At 43.6% G+C, this 9,658-nt stretch overlaps 1 protein-coding gene across 1 annotated transcript in view; it reads left to right on the top strand.

Moving 5' to 3' along the window:
- Positions 1-618: 618 nt before the first annotated feature.
- The window catches only part of ARSF (arylsulfatase F), a 38,407-nt gene continuing 29,367 nt past the window's right edge, over positions 619-9,658 (top strand). The window contains exons 1-5 of the mRNA XM_006903181.1: positions 619-629; positions 1,285-1,434; positions 3,299-3,420; positions 4,944-5,075; positions 6,925-7,348. Of these exons, the coding sequence (XP_006903243.1) occupies positions 619-629; positions 1,285-1,434; positions 3,299-3,420; positions 4,944-5,075; positions 6,925-7,348 (839 nt within the window). The remainder of the gene's footprint in view (positions 630-1,284; positions 1,435-3,298; positions 3,421-4,943; positions 5,076-6,924; positions 7,349-9,658) is intronic.

Below are 9,658 nucleotides of genomic sequence, written 5' to 3'. Positions count from 1 at the left end.
GGTATTTGGCCTTGTTCTGAGTAGCCCTGGCCGAAAGGATATGAGGTGAAAAAAATTTTATTAAGCCGTTTTTCTTTAGTTTTCCTGGTGAGTGACACTTTTAGGTTTTTACTATTAAGTGTGACGGGCATACGAAAAAATCACTTGGCAACCAGCTCTGGGCAGCCAGGGACATGTTTATTGTGGGAATAGCTCTTCTGTCAACCACAAATCCAATGGATGCTACCGTTGAAAGCTGAACAACGAAAGAACTATTATTTTTCGAAGAGAAGAGTGTACTGGCCAGGGAGGGGTAAGCAGGAAGAAAAGTGCAACAATGAACGAATGGAAATCCAAAGCCTCTGTAAATTTTCATCAAAATTAATAATAAAAAGATTTTTTTAAAAAAGAAAGCTGAATAAATGTTAGAATGCTGAGTGAGTCAATGACTGACATACGATCTTGTATCTTTAAAAAAAAAATTATTACATTGAGTGTTTTCTGTGCCCCATGCCTTCCAGTCGACTCTCATTGGTTTCAGAGAATTAGGAAGTGCCCCAACACGTGCATATGCAATTGTTTTGTTTTACAGGTGTTCACAGCTTCCGTCTAGAAAGAGAGGAACTCTGGATATGCACAATGAAGTCTTGGTAAGTGGAATGATTGTCATAGTTTGTGCTGTGAGATGCTATCTTGCCCGCTATGACTCAGAGTGACCCTACGCACAACATATGGAAGCCCAAAATTGTGCTCGCCTCAATGGTCTCTGGATTGGGAAACTTTGATGTTCAAGCAGGCACTATCTACCTTCTCCTGGTCTCAAGGTTGTAGATGTTGACATTCAAGCGGGCACCATCTACGTTCTCCTGGTCTCAGGGTTGTGGACGTTGATGTTCAAGCGGGTACCATCTACGTTCTCCTGGTTAAAGCGTTGTGGACGTTGACGTTCAAGTGGGCACCATCTACGTTCTCTTAGTCTCAGGGTTGTAGACGTTGACATTCAAGTTGGCACCATCTACGTTCTCTTGGTCTCAGGGTTGTGGATGTTTGACATTAAAGCAGACACCACCTACATTCCCCTAGTCTCAGGGCTGTGGATATTGACTTTCAAGTGGGCATCATCTATGTTCTCTTGGTATCAGGGTTGTGGACGTTGACGTTCAAGCGGGAACCATCTACATTCTCCTGGTCTCAGGTGTGAACACTGAGGTCCAGGGGCTCCATTCATCCTTTGAGTTCATTGCTTCAGTCCATATTTGTGTTTTTCTCTTCTCTCTTTGAATGATCACATCTTGCTTTTTCAAGGTGGTGTCCCATTGCGTTGACCACACTGCTTCTGCTGTTGGAAACGTGTGAAGCCATACGGGCGAATGATCCTCGTCCAAATATTTTACTGCTGTTGGTGGATGATCTTGGGATTGGTGATCTAGGTTGCTATGGCAATGACACCATCAGGTATGACCTTTAATGTCAGTAAGTAACTATTTTTGGTTTTAATTTTTATATAGTGTGCATACTACACTTGTAGAGATTGTGTTTCACACTTTCATTCACATTATGTTTCATGCAATTATGCCCACAAATTGTGTTTTAGAAACTTAATTCTCATTAAATTACACCCCTATCTCTTTAGGTTCCCATCAAATCTGTCCCATTTCCTCTACCCCCCACCTCTCTCCATCCACCAAATTGTACAACCCTGTGATTTACCCCTGCCTGCTCTCTCTCCTCAACTCTCACCCCTTCCCCCCTAAAGTCCCCATACATGTTTTACAAATTATACTTCTATGGCTACAACAATATTATTTCGTATTTGTCCTGTTGAGTTCACTCAGCGTCATGTTCTCCAGTCTCTCCCAAGTTCTGTAGTAATTCTGAAATCACTGCTACTGAGTGCTGCATAGGATTCTGTCCTGTGACTGTATCACAGTTTCTCAATCCATTCGATTATGGTTGGACATCTGGGCTGGTTCCAAGTTCTTGTGATGGTGAATAACATTACTATGAACATCAGTGTACAAATCTCCATTGTGTCTCAGTTCTCATTCCCTGATGGTCAATTCCTGGGTATTTATGAAATGTCTATTTTCAGCTTTTTGAGTTCGTAATGTTTTCACCCTTGGGCAAGTCTGAGACATTATCAACCCCATAACAGAATGGATTATGTTTTCTTGAATCCTTTTTTCCAAGTGACTCTTACGACTTGATGAGAATTTAGAGCAGAAATCTGCCTATTGAAGGTATTTGTGATAACATCCATTCTTGAAATTTATAGGAACTGTTAATTGATTCACAATTGCTCAGTGGAGTGTCTCAAAGTTTCTCTTCAATCTTTCAATGAGAGACAGGTTCAGAAAACCCAGGAGTCATTTCTTTTTAGGACTCAATCAGACCTATCCAGGCAGTGAATGTCTAGGTGGAATCCCTGGGTGGTACAAACCATTAAATACTCAGCTGTTAGCCAAAAAAGGTAGAGGTTCAGAAGCGCTCAGAAGAAATTTGAGATGATGAAGAAATCTCATTCTTGCTGGCGGGAATGTAAAAGGGTAAAACCATGAGGTGATTATAGTAGAGTAGCACTTCCTCAAAAAAGCTAAACACACACATATCATTTCCCCCAGATAACCCACTCCTTGGAATATGCCCCCAAGAAATTAGACCTGGGTCACAAATGGATGTATGCACACCCATGTTTATCACAGCGATATCCACAGTCGCAAAGAGATGGGTGCAGCCCAATTGCCTGCCAACACATGAACAGATAGAGAAATAATGGTAGGTCCACCCAATAGAATATTATGCAGCAGTGAAACACAGCGAACTCATCAAACACTATACCACATGGATGAGTCTGGAAAACATTATGCTGAGGGAAAAGAAGGTCTAAAGAGTCTATTCCTGAAACCCCTTGGGGGAGAGTTGTATCCCGACAGACACAGGGACCCTGAAAGTCAAGAGAGGACTTGAAGTGGACAGAACAACAAATTACAGCATAACCATTTTTACGTGGAGGGAATCCTATGGAAAAGACATCTGGACTGCCTACTTTTTTTGGTAGATAGAGATTGCTGACTGGAAGGAGTCCTGGTGGCGTAGTGTATTTTAAGTTGGAGTAGTAACCCAAAGGTTGGATGTTCAAATCCAACAGCTGCACTATGGGCATGTAGGCAACGAAGTAAATTCCTTCTGTAGAGATCAACAGCCTGGCAAATCCATGGGAAATCTTTAGGACTTGAGATTATCTCAAAGGAGGCGGATTTGTTATTTCATTTGTTGATGGAGATGGACTTAACATCATCTTTTCTCTGCTGTTCTCCAGGACCCCCAATATCGATCGGTTGGCGAGAGAAGGGGTGAAACTCACCCAGCATATTGCAGCAGCCTCTATGTGTACCCCGAGTAGAGCTGCCTTCCTTACCGGCCGATACCCTGTCCGAACAGGTGAGTAGACATGTCTTCTATCCCTTCTCCTATCGAGAGTAGGAATCATCTGACGCATTTCCTGGGATCATGTCAGCGTTCAGGGTCCTTTGGTTAACAATCCGCAGATGTCAACTTGTTTGGTCGGATGGCACAAACCTCCAATAACAGAAGTGCCCTTCATGAGAAGTGGTTGTTTAAATGTCTCACTCACCTTCGCTGACCTTTCTCTATATCAGGCATGATGTCCTCTTGAAACCACCAGACGCTCTGCTGGAGAAAGGAGGGACAATCTCCTTCCATACTAGTCAGATCTGACTTGACAGTAGACATACCAAAAATTAAAAAAAAAATAAAAACAATTAAACACGATATCATTTATGATCCATGGATCTCTCCGGATGATGTCTCCAAATAAGACCAAGTTTTGCCACCCTCAGGGGTGCCCACATTGGAAAGCAAAGATGAAGAGCATTGTTACAATGACGACGTGTTCTACCAGTCCGTTTACTTGAGTCACTGTGCCAGGTACTAGAGAGCAAAGTATGCTAGAGATTAGTGCTCTGATAACATTATGGGGTATTGCGTTCCATGTTTAATTCTCTCATGATTATTTAGCTTATCAGGTCATAGATAATCCATCCAAAGTGTTTGATGAGGTGTACAATTCAAACAAAGCTAAGCCGTCCTTTCTTCAAGGAAAGTAGGAGCAAGGTTCACAGTATCGTAGCCTTTCATAACTGCTTGGATCATAATTGTTGTTGTTAAGTGCCGTCGAGTCGTTTGCGACTCATAGCGACCCTGTGTACAACAGCCCTAAACTCCGCTCTGTTCTGTGCCAATCTCACTGCCTCTGACACACCCATCCCGATTACCCTAGTCACCGAATCAATCCACCTCATAGAGGGCCTTCCCCTTCTGCACCATCCCTCCACCCTCCCAAGCATGATGTCCCTCTCCAAGGACCTGTCCCTCCTTCCAACATGTCCAAAGTATGTCAGATGAAGCCCCAGAATCCTTGCCTCCAAGTAACAGCCTGGTTTAACCCTCTCTACGATGAATCTGTTTGTTTTCTTCTCCAGCACCACAGCTCAAAGGCATCAATTCTCCTATCCTCCCTAGTCATTGTCTAACTCTCTGATGCATAACAAGTGATTGCAAAGACCATGGCCTGTATCAGGCGCACCTTAGTCTCCAGAGAGACACTGTTGCTCCTGAGTACTTTAGAGAGGTTCCTAACAGCAGACTTTCCCATTGCAATACGTCTTTTCATTTCCAATCCAAATTGTTGGGGAGTCTTTTTCTATTTTGTAGACCCTCCTCCCCGCCTAGCATGCTGTGTCCCTTTCCAAAGAGCAACCTCTCCTAGCAACATGCCCAAAGTAAAGGAGATGCAGTTTTGTCATCTTTGCCTCCAAGGAGCTCTGTCGTTTCTCTCCGTCCAAGACAAATCTGTGCTTTGCTTAGACCATGGGATAGTCCATAAGAAATAGCCAACGGTTCTTAATAAGCAGTAATCATGAGACTTCTTTTATCCATCCTAGGTATGGCTTCAGACAACGTCGATCGTACGTGCTCTGTTTTCACAACTCTTGGGTTTTCTGGCGGCCTCCCCCGAAACGAAACTACGTTTGCAGCTATTTTGAAGAAGAAAGGCTATAAAACCGGACTGATAGGTAAAAACAATGGCAGCATGTGTGTTTCTAATAGAGCAAGGAATTGTTAGGACAGCAAAAAAGGAGAGAAAACATAGACATTGAAAGGAAGAATAATTTTCCAACTCAAGTAGTGATTTAAAACAAACAAACAAAAACCAAAACACCGAGAACTATCAACTCAAGAAGTCATTTCAAAATGAAAGTATTGTTGGGCCCTGATCGAGTCCTGATAGTGCAGTTGCTAAAACACACCAAGGCCAACCTCAAAGTGAGTGGTTCAAACCTCACTGCCTTGTCTACAACAGAAGAAGATGATTTGCATCTGTACAGCCTGGGAAATCAGATCAGATTATTCTGTTTTGTCCTGTGGGGTCCCAGTGAGTCTGAATTGACTCCATAGCAAAGAGCTTGGCTTGTAAGATCTATTTTCAGGGGCTTCTCCTGCCTCATGACGTAGTTGTGACTGTGTCTGTTGTGTGTTCACTTCACTGTTAAAACATTTGAAGGAAATTCTGGCGACTTAGCCGCTAAAGCTTTGCAAAGCTACTACAAAAGTAGGTGGTTCGAATCCACTACTGTTTTCCTGGAGAAAGATGGGCGATGTCTTCCTGTGTGGCTTAAGTCTCTGAAATCCCACTCGAGGGTCAGCTGGGAGTTTGCGCTGACTTAAAAGCACAAGAAAAACAGCAAAACCAAAGATCTGTTTTTATCGTCTCTTTATCCGTGAACCCCTAACGGTATGGTACGGTACCCGGGCCACCAGGTGAACTTTCCCAGTTCTACCAGGTTGTGTGGGAGGTTGGCTTCTTTCTCTTATTCTCACGGCAACTTCCAGAAGAATAACAATTAGCTGTGGAAACAGACCCTTTCATTTCCAAGTGCAAAGGGAAGGGGGTCACAGAAGAGCTAAGACCATTATAACACGAAATAGACAATCTGGGTGCATTCCACCGTGCTTGAGATTTGATGTTGCTTAACACGGGCATTCGATGTGTCTCCTGCATTTGCACAATTAAATACAAGGCCGTTATCATTGCAGTAGCCAAACAGAACATTTCAATCCACATTCTCTTCTGTCTGGCACCTCTCCTGTTTTTCTTCTCTCTCTCTCTCTCTCTCTCTCTCTCTCTCTCTCTCTCTCTCTCTCTCTTCATCTGCACCTCCCTCCCTTCCTCTCTTCATCCCTCTTCTTGTTCAGGCTCTGCCTTTTCTTTCTCTCTCTCTGCCATGTCCTCTATCTGCCATGTCTCTCTCTCTCTCCCTCCCCCTCTTTCCCTTGCTCCCTCCCTCCCTGTCTCCATCTATCCCTTTCCTGTTCACATTCTGCCTTTTCTGTCTCTCTCTGTGCCATGTTTTTCTCTCTCCATCTCTGCCTCTCTCCCTCCCTCTCTCCCTCTGTCTGTCCCTTTCCTCGTTTACACTCTGCCTTTTCTCTGTGCCATCTCTCTGTCTCTTCACCTCCTTCCCTCTCTCCCACCCTCTCTCCATCCTTCTCCCCATTTCTACTCTGCTTTTTCTGTCTCTCTCTCTGCCATGTCTCACTCTTTCTCTCCATCTCCTTAGGTTTCTCTGGGTCTCACCTTCTCTCTCTCTTTCCAGGTCCTTCTCAGTTCCTGTCTCCATCTCCTTGGCCTCTCTTCCTCTCTCCAGCTCGTTCTGTTTTTCTCTGCCTCTTGTGCATCCCTTCTCCCTATTTCTTCCACGTCACCTCTCTTTCTGCATCTCTGTCTACATATCTAGTGCCTCCATTCCTCCATGTCTTCTCTCTTTCTCTCTCTGCATGCCTATTCCCACTCCTTTTCACTCTCTTTCCCCTTTCTCCCTCCGTCTTTCATCATTTTTTTTCTCTCTCACTCTCTCTTCCCAGGCAAATGGCACCAGGGTTTGAACTGTAAGTCCCGATTGGACCATTGCCACCACCCTCTGAGGTACGGCTTTGACTTTTACTACGGTATGCCGCACACTCTCACCCCTTTTTGCTCGCCGGACCCTTCGAGGGACACAGAATTGACCATCAACGACAAGCTGTGGCTCTGTGTGAAGCTGATTGTGCTGGCCATGGTGGTTCTCATGGCTGGGAAGTTTTGTGGCTGGTTCTACGTGTCCTGGGCTCACATCATCACCTTGGCTATGTTCATCTTCCTCCTGGAGTACGCCTGGTTCTCCAGCTTGACATCTGCCGTCTACTGGGATTGCGTCTTGATGCGTGGACACGAGGTCACGGAGCAGCCCATGAAGGCGGAGCGAGCTGGATTCATCATGGTGCAGGAGGCGAGGTCTTTCATTAGCAAGTAATGCTCCATTTTCTTCCTCACCCCTCTGATGTCCTATCTTTTCTCACTATGGGATGCATCTCTTCATGTGGGCTTAGTGTCCAGCAAGGACAGAATGACAGAACCCACTTGTAGAAACAGGACCATCTCAGATAATGGGCATTTGATTCGGGGACTACTTGTATTTCACAGGATTGGAATGTTTCACAGAGTTCAGCGTATTCTTCCAGCATTGCTTTTAGTAAGTTTTATGGTATAAGGATTTTTTTTCCTTCCCCTTGGAATGATGAGACATCATGAAGACTCATTCACAATGAGTCTACATTCACTGAAAAAGGGAGAATATGAACCTTGGGAGAGAATATTACACAAACTAGAAATGAAACAGTCACCTTTTGAGTGATTAAGTGCCTCTGAAAACCTAACAGAGAGTCAGCTATGAATCAGTTCTGATACGACGGTATGCAACAACAACAAGAAAGAGCTACTAGCCACACATAACTAGTGACTTGAATTTACAAGCCCGTCCATGGGCGAAAGGTAGGAAATCTCCTTATAAAATTTTTAGTCTCTTCGGATCCACTAGATAGATGCTCTGCTGAAGAAGGAGGGACAATCTCCTCCTGTACGAGTCAGATGAGGGACAATCTCCTCCTGTACAAGTCAGATCTGATCTGACTGGTACACACACACACAAAATAATTTTTTTTTAAATTAAAAACCAAAACAAAGCAAACTTTTCAGTCTTTGAAAACCAATGAAGGTTCTCCATGAGCCGTAACAACTCGAGGGCCACAGGTTTGGGGTTTTGTTGTTTTGTTTTTTTTTAAATTCAACCCCCTCACTTAAACTCAGTTGCTAACACCACCATAGTCTGTTATAAGTGTACCTCCCAGGCTTTGTGGATTTGGGTCGAGACCGCTGAAATTCAGTGATTAATCATACACAGTTGCCCAGCGTGGGCAAAAGCGATTCTCCCATTACCCTGTCCTCTATGAAGAGTGTGATAACGTGGTGAGAATGCGTGAAAAATTGCCTGGAATTACCAAACTTACACACAGGAATAATTGAGCATGTGTGATAAAAAAACAAAAACAAAAACACACAACATCAACAAGAAGGCCATGCTAGACTTGCTTGACAGAAATATTTATGCAAAAAGTTGCACGGTCCATCCCAGGTCATGTGGTTCAAATCCACCAGCTGCTACGTCAGAGAAAAATGGACAGTCCTCTCCTGTGTGATGTCCTGCCTCTGAGAACCCACTGACGGGTCAGTTATGAGTTGGTTTTGCTTCTAGGATACATCTCGTAATGTATCCCCAAATACTGGGAACATCACTATTTATATAGCCTAATATCAAATGAGTTTCACTTTTAATGAGTTGTCTGTTTGGTGGGACATGACACAGTGCTTCATAGAGTTCATCTGTCCATTTAGAATTACAACATCAGTTACAGAAAAAAAATAATATTTTCCATCGCTTGTTGGAATAAGCCGGCTCATCCATTTTTTTTGCGTGGTGATTGTAGAATGTATATTCTTTTTTAAAAAATTAATTTTAATGAAAGATTACAGAGACTTAGGGTTTCCATTCATTCGTTGTTGCACTTTTCTCCCTGCCTCCTCCCACCTCCCCAATTCACTCTTCTCCTTGAAAAGAAAAAGAAAAACTCTTTCATTGTTATGCAATCCTTCCCCCCAAGTGCAGCCTTCATTCTGGACCCCTGTCGTGTCAAGAAAACCCAATCATATATCCTTTGTACTGTATTCTTTTTGTGCAGAAAAAATGTGGTTTGTGGTTGTTGTTGTTGTTGTTGTGTGATTTTAAGTCAGAAGGCTGACTCACTGGTGGGTTTTCAGAGGCGGTTAATCACACGAGAGGAGATTATTTATTCTTCTCCTGCAGAGCAGCTGGTGGACTTGAACTGTGCACCTCATCACAATGGCAGCACAATTTCTTGCCATTAGGCTGCCAGTGTTCCCTGGTGTCCACCACCCTGCCCAAAAATGTGGTAGTGTAGTAAAAACTTTAGTATTTTCTATCCACTAAATTTTTTTTTTAAATCCCGTTCATCCCTTCCCACTAAAATGTCGTGTGCCATTTTCACGTCCAATCACTAACACGGATAATTGTTGTTGTCAGATTCTGTTGCATCAGTTATGACTTGCAGCGACGCTGTGAACGACAGAAGTGGACCCTGTTCTGTCCTGTGCCATCCTCATCGTGTCTGACACACCAAAGCTCATTGCTGATATCACAAGGTCAATCCATCTCACGAGGGATGAGTGTCTTCCTCTTTATGTTTACCAAGGAGTAGCCTCAGC

This window comes from Elephantulus edwardii, unplaced genomic scaffold (assembly GCF_000299155.1).
Source record: "Elephantulus edwardii isolate Elephantulus edwardi_28Jun2011 unplaced genomic scaffold, EleEdw1.0 scaffold00529, whole genome shotgun sequence".
NCBI lineage: Eukaryota > Metazoa > Chordata > Mammalia > Macroscelidea > Macroscelididae > Elephantulus > Elephantulus edwardii.
The sequence above is the reverse complement of the archived record's forward strand: the minus strand, read 5'-3'. Positions and strand labels throughout refer to the sequence as shown.